Source organism: Hordeum vulgare, chromosome 2H (genome assembly GCF_904849725.1).
Source record: "Hordeum vulgare subsp. vulgare chromosome 2H, MorexV3_pseudomolecules_assembly, whole genome shotgun sequence".
In the NCBI taxonomy this organism is placed as follows: Eukaryota; Viridiplantae; Streptophyta; class Magnoliopsida; order Poales; family Poaceae; genus Hordeum; species Hordeum vulgare.
In genome coordinates this window covers 527,175,626-527,201,236 of record NC_058519.1, presented here as the reverse complement: position 1 = coordinate 527,201,236, position 25,611 = coordinate 527,175,626, and the positions used below count along the sequence as shown (strand labels likewise).

The 25,611-nt window shown below is 46.0% G+C and overlaps 2 protein-coding genes across 2 annotated transcripts; one reads left to right on the top strand and one right to left on the bottom strand.

Annotated features, from left to right (window-relative positions):
• Nucleotides 1-763: 763 nt before the first annotated feature.
• On the bottom strand, nucleotides 764-7,085 carry LOC123428599. The gene is made up of 4 exons (XM_045112821.1): nucleotides 7,080-7,085; nucleotides 6,684-6,982; nucleotides 5,170-5,249; nucleotides 764-1,147 (listed from the first exon to the last, which is right to left on the bottom strand). Exons 1-4 carry the CDS (start codon nucleotides 7,083-7,085, stop codon nucleotides 984-986), a joined length of 549 nt encoding a protein of 182 aa, XP_044968756.1. The 3' UTR covers nucleotides 764-983.
• A 1,029-nt stretch (nucleotides 7,086-8,114) lies between these two features.
• On the top strand, nucleotides 8,115-11,285 carry LOC123427006 (beta-1,4-mannosyl-glycoprotein 4-beta-N-acetylglucosaminyltransferase-like). The gene is made up of 2 exons (XM_045110935.1): nucleotides 8,115-8,637; nucleotides 9,779-11,285. The coding sequence occupies exons 1-2, from the start codon at nucleotides 8,572-8,574 to the stop codon at nucleotides 10,877-10,879; spliced, it is 1,167 nt and encodes a 388-aa protein (XP_044966870.1). The 5' UTR covers nucleotides 8,115-8,571; the 3' UTR covers nucleotides 10,880-11,285.
• Nucleotides 11,286-25,611: the final 14,326 nt, after the last annotated feature.

The window sequence follows — 25,611 nt, the reverse complement described above, 5'->3', positions numbered from 1 at the left end:
ATGGCTCGACGTTGCATCTGAACCATGGTCGAGTGAGACGAATTCAGACATTGCGGCGGGGGGAGGGAGGAGGCACCCTCGACGGTAGCACTCCCAGAGGAATACTAGCCAGGGCGTCTACCCGCGGCGGCCTCATGTTGAGCCTTGACGGATTCGACGTGCGATAGAACGCCCACCGCGCCACCTGCACTGGATCCGATGATTCGGCCCCGTAGATCGCCCAAAACATCAACTTCACATACATACAACCGTCGTCGCCGAGAAATCATGCGCTCTAGACGAACGTTGCGTAGCAGATGATGTCGATGTGGATCTCCGCCCACTCTCTTCGATCGGGGAATCTGTCCAGCACCACCCGCGGCGTCTTCGCCCGGGCCTCCGGCGAGTCGGCATCGATGAGAGGCAGCAAAGCCTTCGCACATTGCAGCAACGCAATCAGCCCCGTAACCCTCACCATTAGTGCCAAATGACGGACCCGAAGCCGACGACGGCAGGGACCGACCATGAAGATGAGATGTTGAGGTATCGCGCGGGGGAAACGAACTAGAGGGGAGTGGAGGTGTAGATGTGGATTTTAGGATTCGCCGCCGGTGCGGTCACCGAGGTGGACGGGAGCGTGGGAGAGAGAGAAGTCATCTGCCCTACGTGCTGAGTTCGTTGCCTCTTAAAATGTAGCATTGGCCATATCCATAGACGGCGTCTGCTTTGTCTAATGAACGCCAGCCACTCTTGTTTTTTTGAACGATAGGGGTCGCCCCCCGTGCCCCATTTTATTAGAATGAAGCAGAATAGACAAACCATACAAACCATGCAAACATCACACCAGCAAAGAAAGAGAAAAAGAAAACCTCTTCGTTTAGGCAGAACCAAAAAGCAATTGTCCTGGAAGGAAGTAGTATCTACTTATTACAGGACCAAAACAAAACACCTAAACATTTTTGCGCACCCTGTAATGAAACATAGCTTCTGCAACATATCACGGATCACAGTGCCAGGCAATCCTCATTATTTCTCCCCGCCTCTTGTCCAGCAGTAGGATGAACTGGTTCAGCTCGGCTAGCTGTGCAGTGTCGCAGAGAACTCCCCATCGATGAAGCAACCCTCTTAGTTTGACAAGATTGCAGTCCAGATTTCTCCACATGCGCCCCTGGAAGCAAAACTCTTTTCTTAATTTTCAAATACTCCACAAGGAGGCAGCAATCACCAAATTCAGAACAGGTTTTTGTTTGTTAACTTTCCAAAAGGAAGCAACCTCAGTAATACAAGTTATTTTACTGATTTTAAAGAACTCAGCTATGACATCCCAAATGAGTTTAGCGTTCATGCAATCAAAGAATAAATGTTGAATTGATTCAGCTTCTCTACAAAATAAGCAAGTATTATCTTCCATAGTCATTCTTTTTGCCACATTATCTCTAGTTAGTGCCTTGTTATAAAGACAAAGCCACAAAAACACATGAATCTTCTGGGGCCAAAGTGTTTTCCATAAAGAATCTCCAAAAGGGGAAACCACACCACCAAAATTAATACATTTATAGAAAGATTTAATAGAGTAGGCACCACTGGCTTCCAAAGACCATATAGGTGTATCAGGAGAATCAGATAAAGGGTAATTTCTAATATGGCCAATAAGATTCTCGCATTCATTCATGACCCTACTATCTACACATCTTCTAAAAGAAAGCCTCAGCACCACCCCATCCCAAACCTGAGACACAGTACATTCCTGTTGATTGCAAATATCAAACAATTCCCAAAATTTTACCTTAAGGGAACAATCCCCAGCCCAAGTGTCATGCCAAAAACTCACATTAACACCATTACCAATCTTCCAATGGTAAAAATTCCTGGAGGCTTGTAGAGCCCAGGACACACCCTTCCAAAAGGGAGAGCCTAACTGTTGTCTGGTCCGGAAAATATTTGGACTGGACACATCATATTTATAGGTGATCACTCTCTTCCACTCCCCAGAATTACTAAGGAAAAATCTCTTCCCCCAGGAAGCTAGTAGGGCCATATTATATTCTCTAATATTAGGAATCCCCAAGCCCCCAAATTCCTTCTTCCTAGACACCAAACCCCAGCTAGCCAAATGGAATTTGTGCTGATCCCCCATGTTACCCCACAAAAAATGGGCCATATGGGAGTTGATGGCATTGATAGCCCACTTAAGAAATTTCACAATCGTGATAAGGTAAGCTGGAATGCTCACAATACAAGCACAGAGTAAAATAATCTTGCCCCTAAAAGTAAGATATCTACCTAGCCAACCTGAGATACCCTTGATAATTCTATCAATTAAAGGTTGTAAATCCTCCCTCCTCAACTTGTCATAATGAAGAGGTACCCCAAAATATTTAATAGGAAAAGATCCTATATTGCAACAGAAAATTTGGGCAAAAAGATTAGCCCTCGTTTCATCAATATTGATAGTGATGAGATCACTTTTGTGAAAGTTGATCTTCATACCTGAGAGGTTCTCAGAACAGGACATAATCCATTTAAAATTCCTTGCTTTTTCATTTGAATCCTCTAAAAACAACAGCGTGTCATCCGCATACTGCAGACTAATGACCCCCCCCCCCCCGGGGGATTGCATTAGCCAGCAGCCCAGAAATTAAACCTTGATCAATAGCTTTATTTAGCATCTTAGAAAAGACATCTGCCACTAAATTAAAAAGAATGGGAGATATAGGATCCCCCTGCTTGAGACCTTTCCCACTCATAAAGTAAGGCTCTGTAGTATCATTTATTCGAACACTAAAAGTGTTATTATGCAGTAGGCATTTGATCCAAGAAATTCACTTAGGGCAGAAACCCCTAGATTCTAATATTTCAAACAGAAAATCCCAACTAACTCTATCATATGCCTTCTCATAGTCCAACTTAAGCATAAGCCCTGGACTGTTAGACTTTTTCACCTCATGAATCACTTCGTGAGCAAGGACCACACTCTCCAATATATACCTGCCTTTAATAAAAGCAGTTTGATTTGGAGAGACCAATCTGTTACTAATAGGAGATAATCTATTAGTTAACACCTTTGAAAAGATCTTAACCACACAGTTACTAAGACTCATAGGTCTAAATTTCCTCATAACATTGACATCTGGCTCTTTAGGAATAAGAATGATTAAAGCAAAGTTTAACCTCTGCAAATCTAATCTCCCTTCCTCAAAATCCTTAACCATTGCCATAAGGTCAGTCTTGATCACGGCCCAAAAAGTTTGATAAAATAAAAAAAAGAAAGGCCATCAGGCCCAAGAGCACCATTGGCATATGAGCCAAAAGTTGCACTTTTAATTTCTTCCTCCGAAAAATTCTTTTGTAGTTCATCATTTTCAGAATCAGTGATCACTTCATCCCCCCGCCAAAAAGCAGGACCAAGATGTATATCATGTCTTTCCTCTCGGGCAAACAAGTTTTTGTAAAAAGAGGTCACAATGTCCAACATCTCTCCCGTAGTAGAAACAGGGCCCTGGTCTCCCACTAGTTCAGAAAGATGATTCTTACGATGCCTATGATTAGCTAAAGCGTGAAAATATGCATTATTCTTGTCTCCCTCTTTAATCCTCCGATCTCTAGACCGCCGCCACAAGGTAGTTTCCTCCTTCCTTAAAATATCCTCCAACTCAACTTTAATATCCTTCATATGTTTTTTATCCTCCTCCGTAACTCTGTCTGTTTCCGCAAAAACATCCAGTATGTCAAATTCCTGAATCAGGTCTCTTTTCTTCTTTTTAATGGCAGCTTCTACATTCGCACTCCAACCTTTAATCTTTTTTCTAAGACGCTTGGTCTTAAGAACCCAAACATCAATGGCCTCTCTGCCTCCGCTAGGAGTGTTACAAACTTTTTCCACCATCTCCCTAAAACCAGGCTGATCTAGCCACCACTTCTCAAATCTAAACATCCCAGGAGAGACAACTCTCCGAGCCATAATGTCAAGTAACAAGGGTGTATGATCACTACCAATCCTAGGTAAGGCTCTCAATACTGACAAAGGACACTGAACATCCCAGGACGGTGAAACAAAAACTCTATCAATAGTAGCATAAATCGGGTTCTCCTGATTATTACTCCAAGTATACTTTCTGTTGGCAACATTAATCTCCATCAGACCCCATTTATTAACCCAATCATTAAAAACGGAAGTAGTTGTCTGATTCACAATACCCGTGCTCTTGTCTGAATCAGATCTGACTAAGTTAAATTCACCACCCAGAATGATGGGATATGTTGCACAACTCATCACCTCATGAAGCTCAGTAATAAATTCCAGTTTGTGTTCATTATAAGAAGTACCATAAATCGCAACAAATTGCCAAACATTCTTATCATGCTTGTTCTTAACCGTAGCAGTCACACTATATCTCCTATTGACAAAGCCAATAATTTCAAAAACATCCGCATCCATGCCCACAAGGACACCCCCCCCCCCCCCCCCGCAGTTCTTAGTGCAGGTAGTTGATGCCACGAATTTTTTTATTACCAGCAATAGAACCTAAAGTATTCATATCAATGTTCTCTCTCTTGGTTTCAAAGAAACCCACAAAATTTCTTTTCAACACGGCACAGATGCATACACACGTACATACGCATATACACTCATATCTAGCATGTTCACACACTAAACCTTTATGAACATCTTCGTTAGACTGAACCGTTATATTATCTTAATATTGAAGAAGTCATCATAAACGTCTAGTCGATTAAAACATTTTCTCTCACTAAATTCATGTCATCAAAAAGACTAAAATAAATTTAGAAAAATGTGTCCATCAATGCTAAGTCTAAAACTTAAACCTTGATAGGTTGTTTCCATCGAAAAAAATCTAACAATTTGGGCTACTTTCATTTCGCGGCACGAAACTTTTTTGTTGGTGTTTCTTTATGTAAAGACTAACGTTGTGATGTTCTATTAGTTCCTACGTGACTAGTGTTATGATCATCATGATATAGTTTCTTTTACCTAAATATTTACTAGCACAAATGCCCGTGCGTTGCAACGGGAAGAACAATATTTGTTTTTTTATGCGCAAAATACAATTATTTTATAGGCAATACTCTTCGCATTTTAGTATGGATTTTGAACAAACAACTTCAAATTTGAACATTAAAGTGTGCAACTAAAGCTCATTTTTGTCTTTGTGTGACCGAAACACCCACCTCTCACACGTGATGATCTTGGGTCGAGGTATAGTAATATCTTGATGGATCTGCCCATGCATAACCTTTCTGCCCAACATCTACGAAAAATAGTAGGCACGATAGAAAAAACATATTAAAAGAGAAGATGAGAAAAATTGATGGTGCAAAAGCGAGATCAAGAAAAGAATGGAGATAATGATCATAAAATCACAAGCTTAATCACTTGTACCCAGAAATCCATCTCCACGTGACTAATCATGTGACAAACAAGCAGTAGGCCAGTAGCCACAAATCCATGAGACATGCGTAATCATTAGGAGGCACAAAATCCACTTGTGCATGCAAAAATCTCAGCTCAAAATGAACCATAGTATACGCATCAGAAAGAATATAATAGGAAATCTAGAGCACATCACGCAGTCAATTTTGCTACACACCGCACGCCCCTTCGTGGGAACCATATTTGTTTTGGTTTGATGCTAAGATGGATAGGCTATTGACGGTTGGTTGTCTGCCGTTATTCTCTTTCCAGCGATTTTGTCCATGCATCGTCTCTCTAAGTCTTCATCTCTCTCTTTCCACGCAAAGTCCCTTCCTACCTTAGATCTGTGTCGCTTGGAGGCACTCGAGGTAACTGCGCAAGTGCGGTGGCCGGCGACCGGCAACCAGCGCAACCAAGGTAGCGAGGCAAGCTCCTGCCTCTCCAGGAGCTCGATTTCGATGAGACTCACAGACGAGGGAGCGGAGGAGATCTCGTTTCTCCTCGGGCGAGCTTGATGGCGTGGAGTCGCACCAATGATCTTTTTTTAAGATTTCAGGACTGCCTGGGAAGATGAGCGCGGCTAGTGGACAAGTGTACTGAACACGACAGCAACCCTCGCCCGTCAATTTGCTTACATGCATGCATGCGTCAACGTCAATATTTGAGTTATTGCGTGCAAGCTCCCGTCACGTCCGGCTATCTATTGACGACGGGCTCCTTCACCTGGCCAGCATGCATCATGTCAATCCATTGAGCGTCAACTCGTGCAACGATCGGTGATGGTACAGAACTTTTCTTTATTAAGAAATATTAGGGCAGGGATTCTACCTATCACAAAAATTACAAGGTTTTTTTTAATAAAAATATCGTGGTGGGTTTTCCGACGGAAGCAATAACCGCTTTATTATTAGGTAGGTATAGATATAGATAGTGACAGAGGAATAGACTACAGTATTTTTTCTTCAACTACAAGTATTTAGATACAAAGAGAATAATTGAGACACGTATTAGCAAAAAAGAAAAACACCGAAATCCAGTGGGGCCAGTTCACGTCATTGCATCTTGCGGCAGCTGCTTTGTTCGATGCCACTCTCATTTGCATGTAACATTGGAGGAGGCAAATTAAACAACGAATACGATGTTCTTGTTCGGGAACCCCTGGAAGGTAGCTGCTGCTTCGGCACGAAGGCGAGAAACGGGGCACCCAAATGCCAAATAGACCAAACAAAGACATGCCAGTATTTTCTTGCAGTCCAAGATTATTTTTTACCGTAACCGTTTGGCATGGGCGCTGTCCGTCCAGCTGTGGACGTCCCTCGTCAAGTCCGGCGCTTTTCGTCCGGCTCGAGAGCGAAGCAACCGTCGCCGGAAGCGTGGACGGCCGGCCGGCCGGCGGGATCGGCCCGTTTCTTCTTGGGCGGGCGTGGCTTCCGCACGAGAGGAGCATCTTTCTCGTAGCCGGCCGCGAGAGACCTTTGAAAACTGAAAACAAAATATGCTGCTGTCGAGCAAGGCAGGGGCACGCCGTTCGAGCACACAGCGGCCACTTCTCGCTTTGCCACTCAATATCTGTTGCCTCTTTTTTCATTTTCGTGTATCTCCCCTTCGTTTATCATCACTAGTAGAAGATAATCCATGCGTACTGTGCGTGGGAGACTTTTCAAACCTGCATGTACGGGGAAAACAACAGTTGAGCATCCAACAAAAAGATCGAGGTGCACTGTGCGCGCCGTCCAAATCAGCACCGGGTCAGCAGTAAACGAGCGTGCGGCTACGCGTAACCATCCTCCGGATGATGCCATGCCATGCTTGTTGTCTCAACGTAATAACTGATGGGGAAATACACGGCTTCCCGGGAATCCCGTCCAAGAATCGCCTGGATCGCATGCCACACGTCACGTCCGCAGGGAAGAGAGAGAGAAGATGCCCTGCCCTGCCCTGCCCTGCACGGTCGCACTTGCGTCTCGGGAACACGATGCGGTGCGTGCATGCGAGCCGTGCGTCCGATGAATTGTCCGTCCCGGTTCGGGTCGGTGGGCGCGGACGCACGCCAGGAAGATGGATGACCTGCACTTTAATCTGTTTGTTTGTGCATCATAAAGTTCTTTCTGAAGCCGGTAGCAGCAAACCAAAACAGAAACATGGCCGGATGCCTCCCGGTGATCCCTGGTTCTACGTTATCCTTCCTTGGTGAGGGAACTACGATGAGCTGGATGGATGCCAATCATATCCGGATCCTTTTTAGCAACCACGTCGTCCACGCATAAAAAGAAAATGGCTTTCCCCCACCAAGAAAGCCGGCCGGCTTTATGAACTAGCCTTCGTAGCAGTAGTACAACAAACTGCTTGACCGGAAGCAAAACAAGGAACGGGAACCGCGAATACATCCATACGCGCCAGACGCCACGCGTTTAGACATTATTATCACGGTAGATAGATTTCGTGAATCTGTGGTTGGATTTGGATGGTTACAGAATTTTTTTTGGTATTTTCAGTAAGCCTTGTGTTAAGAAACAATAAATATATTTCAAGAAAAGAAATCCTTGGCAAAACTAATATACCACTAGTAGTATAGTAGTGATAGTCTCCTTTTTGTGAGGTATGGAGAAACAGTGATGCTTGGAAGCATATTCGTTGGATGCCCATCCCATCCCATCCCAAGTCTCAAGAGGAAGAGGAAGAGGAACATTGTGCGTGGCGCACGAGGCCTGCTGCCGGCTGCGCGGACAAAATCGCCACCCAAACGGCTATAATTAGGAGGCTCGGCACCCCCCAGACTCCTCCACCCCCCACCACCACGTTTAACTTCACTCCGTCGCGCACCGCGAGTAAATTATCCCCAACACCAGCACACCACGGCCCGACCGAGACCCCCGTAACGGGAAGGGACCCCGAGGCCCAGAGCCACGCACCACCCAACCACCGGGGCGGAGCCGGAGCCGGAGCCACCCCCGCGCGCAGCGGCGCCACCTCCCCGCCGGCGATCGCCCGGGAGATTCCGGCCGCCGAAGCGCGCGCGCCGCGCCTCTCTCCGTCGGCTCGCGCGCCATTGGAGGAGGCCCCGCCCCCGCCCCGCGCGCGGCCGCCTTGGAGGGGAATTGCTTCTTACCCCCCGCCCCCTCGCCTGCTCTGGCGGCGGGCTCCTCCTCGCCGCCGAGATGCCCGAGGCCAGCCGCTACACCCACAAGAAGGACGACGGCATCTGCAGCAGCGTCTGCGGCGAGGTAAGCCATTCCCCCTCCCCTCCCCTCCCCTGCCCAGATCTGCCATGTTCGCCGCCGGGGGTTGATTCCCTGGCCCCAGAGATGCGTGCTTCCCTTATCGGGATGCCTGGAGCATTAGGTCCGCGCAGCATGCTCGCCGTCTCGCGCCTCGATTCGGTCCTCGTGCCGTCGTCGATGCGTGCTGCTGCTGCTGCTGCTATATTTGTTTTTTTTCCAAGCTCCGGTTTTCTGCTGGGATGATGCCGGTCGGAATTTGGTTGGGATTGGGAGGAACAGAGGAGGGAGGCCGTGTGCTCTTCCATGCTTTTGCTTCGGATGATGGGGGGATATTGTTACTTTGTTAGGTGGAGCTACGGAGTTCCGATTCTTCACGCCTTTTCGGAGGTAGAATCTGTCGACGTGTCGGAACTGCGTGTTTTTGGGCTGCGTGGTTTTTGGAGTAGTGATATTTCTCGCGATGAGCACGGGGCTTCTCTGCTTCTTGCTTCGTTCGCGAGCACATGTGCTGTGAAACCTTCGTTGCTCTGCAAAATTGCAGGTTTGCGGTGGACCGTTGGACCCCTGTTTGGTTAGGAAAAGGGGCAGCTTTTGGTTAGTTACCAGTACCGGTATGTCTGTGGCTAGCGTTCTTGCTGACAAAGCTGGCTTCGTACGATTATGGCTTGCACATTTTGATTTCCCAGCGCTCTAGGTTCAGCTGTTGCTGTCTTGCATAATCCTGCCAACCTCGCCCTTCATTATTTGTGACTGAATGTTGTCATTATCCTCTTGGATTTGTGCTTGTAGCTCTGGCACCAGTTCTTCATCGGTTCGTTACTAGTACAGCAGTAGTTTACTAGTTTTACCTTTTCATGCAACCTTTTATGGTGTAGCATAACTTGTTGTGAAAAGAGAATGTTCGGCAATTGCTTTGGGATGTTATATCCTTTTGGCAAGCAGGCTTCGGTTATTGCCGTGTAGGCATGTGTTTGTTCCTGCTTTAGGGATAGATGGACTTTACAGAGTATACATGTATGTGGCTGAATTTTTAAATAGTTGCCTGGAGCAGTTGGTGTATTTCCTTCATGATGAATTTACTTGTGTCTATTCTTTGCTTTCTTGCCTTCTTATCTAACTTATGAATTCATTCATTCACTTGCAGCCCACCTCAAAGGCAGTTATGGCCATGTCAAGGCTCAAGTGTGCGCTTCGGGGGTTTGATATCAGGGCACTTCTGGCTCTCTTCATTGGTGTGCCGCTGGTAATGTTAATAATATATAAGCATGGCCAGAAGGTCACATACTTCCTCCGGCCAATCTGGGAATCTCCGCCCGAGCCCTTCAAGATAATCCCTCACTACTACAATGAGAATGTCACCATGGAGAACCTCTGCAAGTTACATGGGTGGAAAGTCAGGGAGACCCCACGCCGTGTTTTCGATGCTGTGCTCTTCAGTAATGAGCTTGATATCCTTGAACTTCGTTGGAATGAACTCAGCCCCTATGTGTCAGAGTTCGTCCTGCTTGAGTCCAACTCAACTTTCACTGGCGTGATAAAGCCACTCTTCTTCAAGGAAAACCGCCATCGATTTAGATTTGCTGAATCGCGGCTGACCTATGGCACATATGGGGGAAGATTCATGAAGGGCGAAAATCCATTTGTTGAGGAGTCGTATCAGAGGGTTGCCCTGGACCAGCTTCTTAGGATTGCAAGAATTGAAGATGACGACATATTGATCATGTCAGATGTTGATGAAATCCCAAGTGGCCACACCATCAATCTCTTGAGATGGTGCGACGACACGCCTAAGATAGTCCATCTTCAGCTCAGGAATTATCTGTACTCATTTGAGTTTTTTCTGGATGACAAGAGTTGGAGGGCGTCAATTCACAGGTACGTATCTGGGAAGACAAGATATGCGCATTTTCGGCAGACAGATGTGCTTCTTGCCGATTCAGGGTGGCACTGCAGTTTTTGTTTCCGGCACATCAGTGATTTTGTCTTCAAGATGCAAGCTTATAGCCATGTGGATAGGATCAGATTCAAGTACTTCCTGAACCATGAGAGGATTCAAGATGTCATCTGCAGAGGGGCGGATCTTTTTGACATGCTTCCTGAAGAGCATACGTTCCAAGAAATCATTGCGAAGTTGGGCCCCATTCCAAGCACATTCTCTGCTGTTCATCTTCCTAGTTATCTGCTTCAGAATTTTGACCGGTACCGGTATCTTCTCCCAGGGAACTGCAGGAGAGAAAGTGGCTAGGTTCTGTGGTTTACTTTGCAAGCTGTTGTGCATGGGTGCCGCTGCCAAAGCTGCTTGAGAGTGGTTGGCTGTTGCAGTTGCAGTTGCATCTGATATGACTGGCTAACGATTAGTTGGACAGTTGCTTGGGGGCAGTGGTTATGGACAAGTTCATGGTTTTGTGCCGTGTAATGGAACATTTGAGGATATGGCAGCATAGCGCATGCTTGGTCATTACCTTCCCAGAAGGGCTCAACGGTGTATGCTTACCACCAGAAGTCATTGCCATTCATACTTTGTCCCTGATTGATGTGTAAACTCAGAGCTGTAATGGGGAAATGAACACTATGTGAGATTTCAGATTTATATGCTGTACAAGTGGCCTTTCCCTGCAGATAATTACATATGCTTGTGTTCATATTTTTCACATTGGTGTTCTGTTTTCTTGTGTTGATGGCACCGTTCAAAATCTGAATTCCTAATACTGGATTTTCTAATTCCCATCGAAAGAAGTTCTGGCTTCCGGGACTGTTTTGAAACTTACTGACCGGGTGAGTACAACTTCCACATTTTGCAGCTGTGAACAGACTAGAAAGGTGCCGTGGCAACAAAAGGTTGCAGGGGAACGTTAGTAACCCTTAGACTGACATTTTGACATGTTGAGATCTTGGTGATTGTAATGGCCCTATAATCTGTTCAATTTTTCTCGTGCATGCTTTCCTCTGCCCCCTTTCTTTCTAAGTTATTGCTTCTTTGTTACAGGATCTTGTAATAGGTCTATCAGGCTTCTCGCTAAACAAACCTCTTAAGACGTTTGGTCATTGAGCATTTCTTGTTTGGTCCCAGTGAGTCAATTAGGCTCTGTTTGTCCTTTTTTTTGACGCAGTTGAGTCCATTGTGCTGGAATGTCCGAGTTTCCAAGTATTATGCACTAGGTTTCTTTGTGTTTGGCCTTTTCCAGCCTGAAGCTCAAAACTGAAGGAACAATCCCTCGGTTGTTTACGAGTTGTGTTCAATGGCAAAGGGCTTTTGTACCTTTATATCATGTTTCTGTTGAATTTTCATCATTTGTAGCACTAATCCCTTATCTGAAGCTAAACAGCCTTTTTGTTTATGTCGTAGTATCAATACATTTCTCTAATCTGAATGTGTAGTAGATTAAAGAATACTGGTGCACCGCATCCAAATTGCTGCATGTGGTTTAGGCATCTACTATTAACCTGCTGATCTTTTCTGAGCTGCGGCTTGCAGAGCAGCAAATGTTTCATCTCCTGCCTAGACATGCATAAATTTTTTTCCCTGTCCTGTGTGTGCCAAATGTTTCTGTCAGTGTTTGAACATTTTACTAGGCAAATTTTAGTTTCTTTTTCTGATAAAGTTAGGAAAATTTTAGTGGCGTGTTTCCTCCCTGTCCCTGTAGTTATGCTTGACTGGGGCCAAATTGGTATGAAATTTGTTAGGTTTCTGTAGAATTTTTTGAGTAATCTTCTGCTTTGAACGGTATCAAATCACAGAAGGTGATCTTGCTCCACTGCTGGGGTTAATTTTCACCTGGTTACGGGGTTGTCTGTTCCCACATTGTTATACTACTAATCTTTTCCAGTTAGATAGATAGCGATTCTTTACTAGTTCTAAGTTACTGAGAAGCAATTACTTTAATAAGAATGAATCTTGCTAATTGCCTGTCTAAAACAATACATCGAGGAAGAAATGCCATATAGTTATAATACATCAAGAGAAATGTCATATACTCCCTTTGTACTAGTTCTTTCCAACTATAAGTATTTAGGTACAGAGGAAAATAGTTGTCTTTTATGGGGCGGTCATGATTTAACAAACGATCCACTAGAACACTTGGACATGTCATGCAAATTATTCCCTCCGTCCCAAAATAAATGTTGTCAACTTTGTATTAGTTCTAATATAAACTAGAGACATTTATTTTAAGACGAAGGGAGTAGAAAGAAAAAAATGCAATGCTCAGTTATCAGTTATTACCATTTTGCTTTGTATTATTCATTTATGTGCTTCTTATTATCAGTCATGTGATTTTCGTAGAGGATGACAAGTATACCGGTTTGAGTCTTCATTCTATCTCTCGTTCTTCAGTCCCAAGTCCCCGGCCGCTCCTTTCCGTCAGTTTTAGTGTTATTTTTTCTAATTTAATCTCTTGTAGTGCTTGTATTATCAAGATTTACCTGTACTACACGCTACACTATTGCTCGATGAACGCATCAACTCCTCTCCCTCCAGCGAGGTTCCAAAGCATTGACATTATCAGTCTCCTCCATCGAAGATGAGCGCAGCAATGTCCAAGCCATTCACATTAACCTGCTGGGTGCTGTCGACCATATTACGTAGTTTCCATAAGTTCCACCACACAAGTGTTACCAGGGGTGCATCTTAGGAATCCTCTTTCTTGCGGTAGTCCACCAGGTTTGGGGTCAAAGTCAGCATCGATTATCGCCCTTCTAAAGCAAGATCCTGGATAGCACACACACTGGAGAAGCAAGTGATCCACCTTGTCCTCTGTTAGAATAAAATCAAGGCACTCCGTCAATCATCCGAGTACCACGCAATCACACGAGCACGACACCGAGATTTGTTAACGAGGTTCACCGATATGGCTACATCCCCGGAGCATATGACTACGCGCGTTCCTCCCCGTGACACCGTCACAATACCGCACCCTGGCCGTTCTGGGCGTCGGCACACGCCGCCGCCTCCCCTGCACGCCTGTGCTATTATGTTGGCATAGGCTACATCTCGTGTTTACCCCCGCTATATATGAGAGGTCTAGGATACAAGTGTCCTGCTTGGACACGACTCCATATCCTATCTAAACACAATACAACTACAAATCCAACTGTAACCTACCTTGTACACAATATTCGACACAACTCTAACAAACTTCACCTTGACGAATATTCTTCATCACCTTGAATTCGTCCATGCGTCAAACTTCTATGTATATTGGACTTGAGCTTATCCCATGAGCACCACTCCTACTCCAAAGACTCCATGTGACTCCACCTGCAACTTGTAATTCCTTCTTTTCATGACCATAGTGAACGCTCGAACGAAATTAAGCTCCACATTACTCTAGTTACGCTCCCAACTTTCAGAGTATCCAACACCATCACACACCGATCACTCACCTGCGTGAAAGTGAACAACTCATATTGGGTGTCGCACATAAGAGTTATCTGAACTCAACATCACCGCTCTTCTTTGACCGCCAGTCCGAAACTTGAAGGAATTTCACTATTGCTTGTAGTCATCCCGAATCAAATTCGCAGTTTGTCTCACCACATGTATGACCACCAGAGCCCTGGCCCGTCTTCATGTCCCTTGTGTACCGCACGCCTCGCCGCTATTACCGCATCGAGCCTCCGCTGTTCCGGTTGAGTCTCAAGGGTCGCGAACCCACACCACTCAACCCACTGCAGAGTACCATCGTTCATCACCGACCGATGACGAGTATCACGTTTCCTTCAGACCACCGAGCTCCAGTCCGAACCACGTGTCACTCGCTTTTCCCCGAGTGAAGTCCTTCAGACTCCAGCTCCACCTTCAACATGACTCCATGGTAGATAATCAGTCCACCCCTTGTGCCCCGTCGACTTCAAGCTCATATGTGCACCGTCTTGAATCAACCTCGCACCATAGTCTTATCGAAGCCACACAAGCCCTAGAGCCTGCGCCGCGTGTTTCCACGCCCAGAAGTCGGTCACCATCAGCATCACGTTCCTAAGTCGTTGTCGCCGATCCTACCACCGTCTTCTGTACCAACCGACTCGCGTCGATCCGTCAGACTGTCCAGTCCGACCCAGCCGAAATCGTTCGACTGCACGACACACTCTGGGCTCGCAAATCATCTTTCGCGAATTTCCATCCATCACATGATAATTCCATCTTAGCCGGCATGGCTTCCCGCAACGCCTTCAAGCATCTTTCTGTGCCTACAATCTTTCACTCATGTCTGTCATAACCCAAGGTTTTCAGTTTCATCGAACTTCTCCACCTCAAACCTGATACCCGTTGGCGTCATGGTTCTTTGTACAGTTGACCCTGCGAAAAATTAACTGAGCTTTTCACGCAATGCGCCGAGTACACGACTAGCCTCCGCATACTAATAGCAATTTCCAACCAAAACAACTTCCTTGTCTTCACGTGAGCAACTCCTCTGTTGGCTCAACTCCCAATGTCGGCTAATTGCTTTGCCATGTTCTCCTTGCTAGTTCACAATAGATATATGTTGATGGAATTTTCTTTGCTTGATTGATTTGCCGGTCCTTCGTGCCTTTTGTCTCCCTTGCCGGCTGCTGCCGCTGCTTAACCAACGTGCAGGTCTCCGTTATAGAGACGAGGAGAACACGACTCCTCTTAGGACTCGGTCCCGTTTTGCTTCAAAAACAAATCTCTTGATTCGATCTCTTCATACGAGGCTTGTTGCCGCTCGCCTGATGTACTCCAGCGCCTCAGCCGCACGGCCCATCCTGAACCTCGCTACGGTGGGCCACGACCATGATCTCCAGCGGCACGCGCCCGACCTGGCCTCCTGCCTCCTTAATCTGTCCGTCTAGACCGCTCGCGCACGCACGCGCCTTGCGCTTTCGCGGCAAAGCTCCGCTTCAGACCGATCTGATGCCCGACTGCCTTGATCGCTTATTTTCCTCCTCTAGATCAACAATCCACGATCCCCGAACAACCTAGCTCATGATACCACTTGTTAGAATAAAACCGAAGCACTTCGTCAATCATCCGAGGACCAGTCAATCACACGAGCACGACACCGAGATTTGTTAACGAGGTTCACCGATATGGCTACATCCTCGGGGCAAGACTATGGGCACTCGTCCCCGTGACACCGTCACAATACCGCACCCTGGCCGCCTTGGACGTCGGCACACGCGCCGGCTCCCATGCACGTGTGTGCTATTATGTTGGCATAGGCTACATCTCGTGTTTACCCCCGCTATATATGAGAGAGCTAGGATACAAGTGTCCTGCTTGGACACGACTCCATATCCTATCTAAACACAATACAACTACAAATACAACTATAACCTACCTTGTACACAATATTCGACACAACTCTAACATCCTTCTCCTCTTCACAAGGTAACAAGAAGAGAAGGTAGCTGCTTGTGCTTCTTATCTTGAATCAAGTTCAGTGCGGTTCTTCCTGATTCCTCCAGTGAATTAATTAGGTTCTGTTTCTCTATCACGTTCAGATAGAAAGATAAAACGAAATGGATACTAATAAAACACTGAAGGCATAGGAAACCTAGAGAGGAAAAATCAGACACCGACTGTGAAGCCAGACCTGTCAGGCTACTGGGCACTGTAGGGGGTGCGGTCGCCGTCTCGCTGATCAAGGGAGGACGCACAGAAATGTGCGGTCATGAGTAGCAAGAAAGAAATCGGACTGTTAGCTAATTGAAAATCAGCTAGAGCAGATCCGATGTTAAATTGGTCGGATGTTGATTAGAAATTTAGAACGACGATTTTGCGAGGCTCTGTTGGTTGCCAGACCAAACCCTCTGGTCCTTCCCCACTCACGTGCGCCGTTCTTAAAGTAGCTAGAGTTGTCTTCCCATAGGTCGCTGGGTCAAAAAAGTCAAAAACCAGTCGAAGCCAGGATCAATGGACAGACTGGGCTACGGCTACGGGGTAGCGTCCTGAACTGGCTAGAGTACTCATCCCTCATCCCTCTCGCAGTACAGTACTCCCTCCGGTCATTTTTAATCTGCATATAAGTTTTGTTCAAAGTTAAAATATCTCTACTTTGATCAAACTTATAAAAAAGTATCAACATTCATCATGCCATATTGATATTGTTAGATTCTTTACAACATGTAGTTTCATAGTGTGATATTCTTTAATATAAATTTGGTCAAACTTTATAGAGTTTGACTTGACCGAAATCTAATACCCGAAGTAAAAAGGACTGAAGGGAGTACTTGTCTAAAAAATACGTACCTAGTAGCAGTAAAATCTCTCTATAAAACATCATCACGACGGAGTATAGCAGTTTCTCTTTTCTTTTTTACAAAATACGGAGTATAGCAGCTATAGCAAACCTGCACGCAAGCCATGGCGCGACTTGGCCACAGTCGCCCCAAGTCAAGTTGACTGGACTTTATCAATGACAAAAGAAAAAACTTTGTGACCGGAGACAGACATGTGTTGCGCAGATGGAACAGGCAGGGGATTTGCCACGATCTTGCTTCTCGCGTGCTGTGTCTTCCGGCAGGAGCAGCGAGCTAGCGCTAGCGAATCATTCGGTTTCCATAGACCCAGTGGAGAGTGCCGGCGTACAGTACAAAATGACAAGGGCGCAAGGCAAGGCAAGGCATGGCGTGGAGGCCTTGGTCTTCAGCAGGAGTCAAACTAAGCGTCATGTCACCGTTAAATATATGAACTTTTCTGACATGGTTATAAATTCAGGTGCTGCCAGCAGGCATCCATATCGTTGTTCCGTTGATCCAACTCCTACGAAATTTGTTCTACCCCGCAATGCCACACACAAGTAATACACTCAATACAGAAAAAAAAGACGAGCTATTTTAGGGACGCAGAGCAGATAAAACGAGATGTGCAGAAATCGAGCCCATCATTCTTGCGGTCGAGCCCATCATTCTTGGGGTAGCCCATGTTTTTTTTTCTAAAACGGAGGCAAAAGATTTACCTCATTAATTAATTCAGAAGAAGAAAATTGCTTCGTTTATTAACGAAAAATCAGACGAAAACCGATACATATAAACCACACGCAGACTACTAGCTAAGAAGAAAACTCCATGACCCCAGAATCAAGCTGACAAACATATATAACACACAACCACCACGACCCCTTTCACTTTCACGTTGCAAAGAAAACCCCAATGAGATAAAGGTTGAAGACAACTAACACGACGAGATCCATGGAATTAGCCAATCAAAGATGGTGGTTGAAAAGACTAAGAATCATTCATTAAGCAGCCATGGACGCCATCCTTCTTGCCTATGCTATTGAGAATCTTCTTCACCTTCTTGATTTTGCCCATAGAGGCCTCCTCCACTAGGAGGCAAGCAATCACCTTGGCAAATCCAGGGCTAGCTGCCTCCAAGCCGGCAAGCAAGTCACGAAGCTTTTTCACGAAGACTGCCTCGCCAATATGTGCCAACATTTCCTCACGATCAAAGACGGGTGATCGGGTGGACTTCACCACCTCGAAGTTTGGTGCCAAAGCAACTACCTGACCAAGCTTGGCACCCACATACGCCACTTAACCAACAACCACACGTGAGAGAGCAATAGTTGCATCCAAATCTCCACGATCCATAACGGCAAGCGGCTGACTGGGCTCCAACAATGGCAATGAGGATGCAGTCGGCCTCGCCAAGGCCCCTCCAAGTAACCCCATATCCTTAGGAAACATCATCGAAATGGGCGAAGTGGGCTCCCCACAAAGCTTCTGTAGCTCAGGCATAATCTTAAGGACCGGAGCCACGACCTCGACAACCACTTCACTCTCGGAATCAATTGACACAGTAGGCAGCGACGACTGGTATGATGTAGTACGAAGAACCTCCATACATGCCTGCTTCCGCATCGACACAACCAACTTGAATCTCACGCAGCATGGCCACAACCGAGACAACCTGGAGTTTGGTGAGCCAAAGGGCCAGTTCTTTTGTAGCTTCTAGCAGCTTATTGTCAAAATAAGTCAAACGCTAAAAAGAACTCGATTTGGAGAAGCTGGCTTAGCTTATTTCCACCCCCCTCTCCTTCACACTGAAAAATAGCTGGGGGAGAGTGGCTTCCCGCAGCTTCTGACTTAATGTGGGGACCCCGACTTACAAGTCGTGATCACTGAAATGAACGTGCTTAGTGATCCCAGAGAACAAGAGTCGTACATCCATACATACCGTCTGATACAAGTAATGACCATTACGGTCAAGTCTTACATAGATAGGGCCTTGGAGGCCAACACAACAAACTTGACCAATAGCGGAAATATTGGTCGAAAGCGTGAACCCATGCCATCAGCCTTAACCTACAAGCATTCTGACCGGGAAACATCCTAGCTCGCAGGAACGTCACCAAGGTACTCTTCACCATCTCATGTTCTCTCTTACTTGGTCAATGAAATAACAAGTGGCAGGCCAATGAGTACTTTGAATGTACTCATAAGCATCACATGACGTGGAACAAGGAAATAATGAAACATGATATAGCATAAGTATGCGACCTTTGCGGAAAGCAAGTTTTTCCCAGAATGCAGTAACATGATCAAATGCTTGTACGAATATGCATCATAAGGTAAGCGGTAACCTAGTGAACAGGTTAGAGATATCAATATCATCTCAGGGCTGAACATCCCATGTTCATCCATCATGCCAAGTCATCTGACTTGACTCAAGTAACACCTTTCTCGTGTAACACCCTTAATACACACGCACACTTGATTTATGAGGAAACCGCTAGACGTAGTTTAAGCAGAACCACCCAACTGTCCTTGACCGTGGACACGGCTATTCGAATAGTTTTACACTCTGTAGAGGTTGCGCGCTGTACCCACGAGATCCGGGAAACTTCGGTGTCATCCATGTTGGGGATCGAGGGAGAAATTCAAAATTTCCCTACGAAACACCAAGATCAATCTAGGAGATGCTAGCAACGAGCAAGGGGTAGAGCATCTTCATACCTTTGAAGATCGCTAAGCGGAAGCGTTACTATGAACGCGGGTGATGGAGTCGTACTCGCGGCGATTCAGATCGCGGTAGATGGGATCCAAAGCGCCGAACAACGACGCCTCCACGTTCAACACACGTGCAGCCCGATGATGTCTCCTCTACCTTGAACTAGAAAGGGGAGAGGGGGAGTTGATGGAGAGCTCCGACAAGACGATGATGTGGTGGCGGTGGAGCTATGTGGTTCTCCAAGAGGGCTTTGCCAAGCACCGCGGAGGAGGAGGGAGAGAGAGGGCAGGGCTGCGCCGAGAGAGAGTGAGAGGAAACTTGTGTCTCTCCAGCCCCAAAACCTTGGGTATATATAGGAGGACGAGGGAGGGCCGGACGGCCACCTAGGAAAACCATAGGAGGGGCGGCGACCACCAGATGGGAGGGGCGTCAGCCAGGGGGAGGTGGCTTGCCTCCCAAGTTGGAGGTGGGCCACATCCACGTCCTAGGGTTGCCAGCCCTAGGCGCCCTAGGCCTTGGTGGGAGGAGCACTAGCCCATCTAGGGGCTGGTTCCCTTCCAGTTTTAGCCCATGTGGCCCTCCGGGGTTGTGGCCCCTCCCGGTGGACCCCTAGAACCCTTTCGGTGGTCCTGGTACAATGTCGATGATCCTCGAAACACTTCCGGTGATCAAATCTCCACTTCCTATATATCAATCTTTACCTCCGGACCATTACATAGCTCCTCGTGACGTCCGAGATCTCATCCGGGACTCCGAACAACTTTCCGTAACCACATACTATTCTCATTACAACTCTAGCGTCATCGAACCTTAAGTGTGTAGACCCTACGGGTTCGGGAATCATGCAAACATGACCGAGACACCTCTCCGGTCAATAACCAACACCGGGATCTGGATATCCATGTTGGCTCCCACATGTTCCACGATGATCTCATCGAATGAACCACGATGTCGGGGATTCAATCAATCCCGTATGCAATTCCCTTTGTCTATCGGTATATAACTTGCCCGAGATTCAATCGTCGATATCCCTATACCTTGCTCAACCTCGTTACCAACAAGTCTCTTTACTCGTTCCGTAACACATGATCCTTGTGACTAACTCCTTAGTCACATTGAGCTCAATAGGATGATGTATTACCGAGTGGGCCCAGAGATACCTCTTCGTCATACGAAGTGACAAATCCTAGTCTCGATTTGTGCCAACCCAACACACACTTTCGGAGATACCTGTAGTGCATCTTTATAATCACCCAGTTACGTTGTGACGTTTGATATACCCAAAGCACTCCTACGGTATCCGGGAGTTGCGCAATCTCATGGTCTAAGGAAACGATACTTGACATTAGAAAAGCTTTAGTAGACGAACAACACGATCTAGTGGTATGCTTAGGATTGGGTCTTGTCCATCACATCATTCTCCTAATGATTTGATCCCGTTATGAATGACATCCAATGTCCATGATCAGGAAACCATGACCATCCATTGATCAATGAGCTAGTCAACTAGAGGCTCACTCGGGACTTGGTGTGGTCTATATATTCACACATGTATTACGATTTCTGGTTAATAGAATTGTAGCATGAACAATAGACAATTATCATGAACAAGGAAATATAATAATAACCACTTTATTATTGCCTCTAGGGCATATTTCCAATAGTCTCCCACTTGCACTAGAGTCAATAATCTAGTTACATTGTGATGAAACGAACACCCATAGAGTTCTAGTGTTGATCATGTTTCGCTCGTGGAAGAGGTTTAGTCAACAGATCAGCGACATTCAGATCCGTATGTACTTTAAAAATATCTATATTTCCTTCTTGAATGTAATCACGGATGGATTTGAAGCGGCGCTTGATGTGCTTAGTCTTCCTATGAAACCCGGGCTCCTTGGCTATGGCAATAGATCCATTATTGTCACAGAAGAGATTCATCGGGCCTGACGCATTGGGAATCTCTCCTAGGTCGGTGATGAACTCCTTCATCCAGATGCCTTCCCGTGCTGCTTCAGAAGCAGCTATGTACCCCGTTCACATATAGATGCCGCCGCGATGCTTTGCTTGCAACTGCACCAGCTGACTGCTCCACCATTCAAAATATACACGTATCCAGTTTGTGACTTGGAGTCATCTGGATCTGTGTCGAAGCTAGCATCGGCGTAACCATTTATGGCGAGCTCTTCGGCACCTCCATAAACAAGAAACATATCTTTAGTCCTTTTCAGGTACTTAAGGATATTCTTGACCGTTGTCCACCGTTCCATACCGGGATCACTTTGGTACCTCCTGTTGGAAATATGCCCTAGACGCAATAATAAAATGGTTATTATTATATTTCCTTATTCATGATAATTTCCTATTGTTCATGCTATAATTGTATTAACCGGAAACAATAATACATGTGTGAATATATAGATCACAATGTGTCCCTAGTGAGCCTCTAGTTGACTAGCTGGTTGATCAATGGATGGTCATGGTTTCCTGATCATGGACATTGGATGTCATTCATAACGGGATCACATCATTAGGAGAATGATGTGATGGACAAGACCCAATCCTAAGCATACCACTAGATCGTGTTGTTCGTCTACTAAAGCTTTTCTAATGTCAAGTATCGTTTCCTTAGACCATGAGATTGCGCAACTCCCGGATACCGTAGGAGTGCTTTGGGTATATCAAACGTCACAACGTAACTGGGTGATTATAAAGATGCACTACAGGTATCTCCGAAAGTGTGTGTTGGGTTGGCACAAATCGAGACTAGGATTTGTCACTCCGTATGACGAAGAGGTATCTCTGGGCCCACTCGGTAATACATTATCCTATTGAGCTCAATGTGACTAAGTAGTTAGTCACATGATCATGTGTTACGAAACGAGTAACGAGACTTGCCGGTAATGAGATTGAACAAAGTATGGGGATATCGACGATCGAATCTCGGGCAAATAACATACCGGTAGAGAAAGGGAATTGTATATGAGATTGAGTGAATCGTTGACATCGTGGTTCATCCGATGAGATCATCGTGGAACATGTAGGAACCAACATGCATATCCAGACGCCGCTGTTGGTTATTGACCGGAGAGGTGTCTCGGTCATGTCTGCATGCTTCCCGAACCCGTAGGGTCTACACACTTAAGGTTCGATGACGCTAGGGTTATATGGGAATAGTGTACGTGGTTACCGAAGGTTGTTTGAAGTCCTGGATGAGATCCCAGACGTCACGATGAGTTCCGTAATGGCCTGATGGTAAAGATTCATATATAGGAAGTGAGGATTTGATCGCCGGAAGTGTTTCAGGCGTCACCGATAATGTACCGGGACAACCGGAAGGGTTCCGGGGGTTCTCCGGGAAGGGCCACCAGCCCCAAAGTGCTACATGGGCCAAAAGTGGATGGGAACCAGCCCCTAGGTGGGCTGGTGCGCCACCACTAAGAGCCCGAGGCGCGCAAGGGGTGGAAAGGGGCTAAACCCTAGGCGTGGAGGGGCACCTTTGGGCCCAAGGCCCACCCTAGGGCGCCTCCTCCACCCTTGGCCGCCACCCCTTGTCCTAGATGGGTTGCCGCACCCCTTAGGGTGGGAAACCCTAAGGATGGGCACCCTCCTTCCTCTCCTCCTATATATAGTGGAGGGTTTGAGGCTGTTTGGAGATAACTTTTCTCTCTCTCGCGGCGCAGCCCTACTCCTCCTCGTCCTCGTCCTCCGTAGTGCTTGGCGAAGCCCTGCCGGAGTACCGCGCGGCTCCACTATCACCACGCCGTCGTGCTGCCAGAGCTCTCCCTCAACCTCTCCTCCCTCCTTGCTAGATCAAGGTGTTGGGGACGTCACCGGGCTGCACGTGTGTTGAACGCGGAGGCGCCGTTGTTCGGCGCTTAGACCGAAATCCACCACGATCTGAATCGCTACGAGTATGACTCCATCAACCGCGTTCTAGTAATGCTTCCGCTTAGCAATCTTCAAAGGTATGAAGATGCTCTATCCCTTTGCTTGTTGCTGGTTTCTCCTAGATAGATCCTTGTGTGACGTAGGATTTTTTTTGAAATTACTACGTTCCCCAACAGTGGCATCCGAGCGAGGTTCTATGCGTATATTCTATGCACGAGTAGAACACAAAAGTTGTGGGCGATGATTTTGTCAATTGCTTGCCGTTACTAGTCTTATCTTTTTTTGGCGGTATTATGGGATGAAGCGGCCCGGACCGACTTTACACGTACGTTTACGTGAGACTGGTTCCACCGCCTGACATGCACTTGGTGCATAAGGTGGCTAGCGGGTTTCTGTCTCTCCCACTTTAGTAGAATTGGATTCGATGAAATGAGTCCTTTTGAAGGGTAAATAGCGTTGGCATATCAACATTGTGGGTGTCACGTAGGTAAGAAGCGTTCTTGCTAGAAACCCAAATCAGCCACGTAAAACTTGCAACAACAATTAGAGGACGTCTAACTTGTTTTTGCAGGGTATGCTATGTGTTGTGATATGGACAAAAGCATGTGATGTTACATATGTGATGTATGAGATTGATCATGTTCTTGTAACAGGATTCACGACTTGCATGTCGATGAGTATGAAAACCAGCAGGAGCCATAGGAGTTGTCTTAATTTATTATATGAGATGCAACGCCATGTGGTTACTTTACTTTATTGCTAACGGTTAGATATAGTATTAGAAGTAATAATTGGCGAGACGACTTCACGGAGACACAATGATGGAGATCATGGTGTCATGCCGGTGACAATGATGATCATGCGATGCCCCGAAGATGGAGATCAAAGGAGCAAAGATGACAATGGCCATATCATGTCACTATATGATTGCATGTGATGTTTATCATGTTTTTCATCTTATTGCTTAGAACGACGGTAGCAAAGATAAGATGACCCCTCATAAAATTTTGAGATAAGTATTCCCCTAAGTGTGCACCGTTGCAAAGGATCGTTGTATCGAAGCACCACGTGATGAGCGGGTGTGATAGATTCTAACATTTGCATACAACGAGTGTAAGCCAGATTTACACACGCAAAACACTTAGGTTGACTCGACGAGCCTAGCATGTACATACATGGCCTCGGAATATGGGAAACCGAAAGGTCGAACATGAGTCGTATGGATGATACGATCTGCATGGAGATGCTCACCATCGATGACTAGTCCGTCTCACGTGATGATTGGACATGGGCTAGTCGACGTGGATCATGTTTCACTTGGATGATTGGAGGGATGTCGATCTAAGTGGGAGTTCATTATATAATTTGATTAGATGAACTTAATTATCATGTACTTAGTCTAAAAATGTATTTACAATAGCATGTTGTAGATCACTAGCTCGTGCTGTAGCCCCCCTGGTTTTTTAATATGTTCCTAGAGAAACTAAGTTGAAAGATGATAGTAGCAATTATGTGGACTATGTCCGTATACCGAGGATTATCCTCATTGCTGCACAAAAGGCCTATGTCTTTGATGCACCGCTTGGTGTGCTACCCCAAGCGTCGAATGTGGATGTTGCGATCATCTAACCGACACATTTTTGATGACCACATGATAGTTCAGTGCGTCATGCTTCATGGCTTAGAATAGAGGCTCAAAAACGTTTTTTGAAACGTCACGGAACATGTGGTATGTTTCAAGAGCTGAAATTGGGATTTCAGGCTTCTGCCCGCGTCGAGAGGTATGAGACCTTCGACAAGTTCTTTCCATACAAGATGAACGAGAATAGATCAATCGTTGAGCATGTAGTCAGATTATCTGGGTACTACAATCATTTTAATCAAGTGGGAGTTAATCTTCCAGATGAGATAGTGATGCTTCTCCAAAGTCACTACCACCAAGCTATTGGAGCTTCATGATGAACTATAGCGTATCAGGGATGAATATGATGATCCCTGGGTTGTTTGCAATGCTTGACACCGCGAAAGTGGAAATCAAGTAGGAGCATCAATTGTTGATGGTTAGTAAAACCAATGGTTTCGAGAAGGGCAAATGGTGAGAAGGGATACTTCATGAATATCAAATTAGTTTCTTCTCTAGTGAAGAAACCCAAGGTTGAACCCAAACCCGAGACTAA

Excerpts from the sequence above, each read along its gene's own strand:
- LOC123428599 (XM_045112821.1), bottom strand. Across the intron at positions 5,250-6,683 it reads GCCCATGCCAAACGGTTACG|ATGTTGGGCAGAAAGGTTAT; the intron begins GTAAAAAATAAT and ends TATTTTTCGTAG. Across the intron at positions 1,148-5,169 it reads AAGATCATCACGTGTGAGAG|GGGCGCATGTGGAGAAATCT; the intron begins GTGGGTGTTTCG and ends TTTTGCTTCCAG.
- LOC123427006 (XM_045110935.1), top strand. The coding sequence starts at position 8,572 with ATGCCCGAGGCCAGCCGCTACACCCACAAGAAGGACGACGGCATCTGC. Across the intron at positions 8,638-9,778 it reads GCAGCAGCGTCTGCGGCGAG|CCCACCTCAAAGGCAGTTAT; the intron begins GTAAGCCATTCC and ends ATTCACTTGCAG.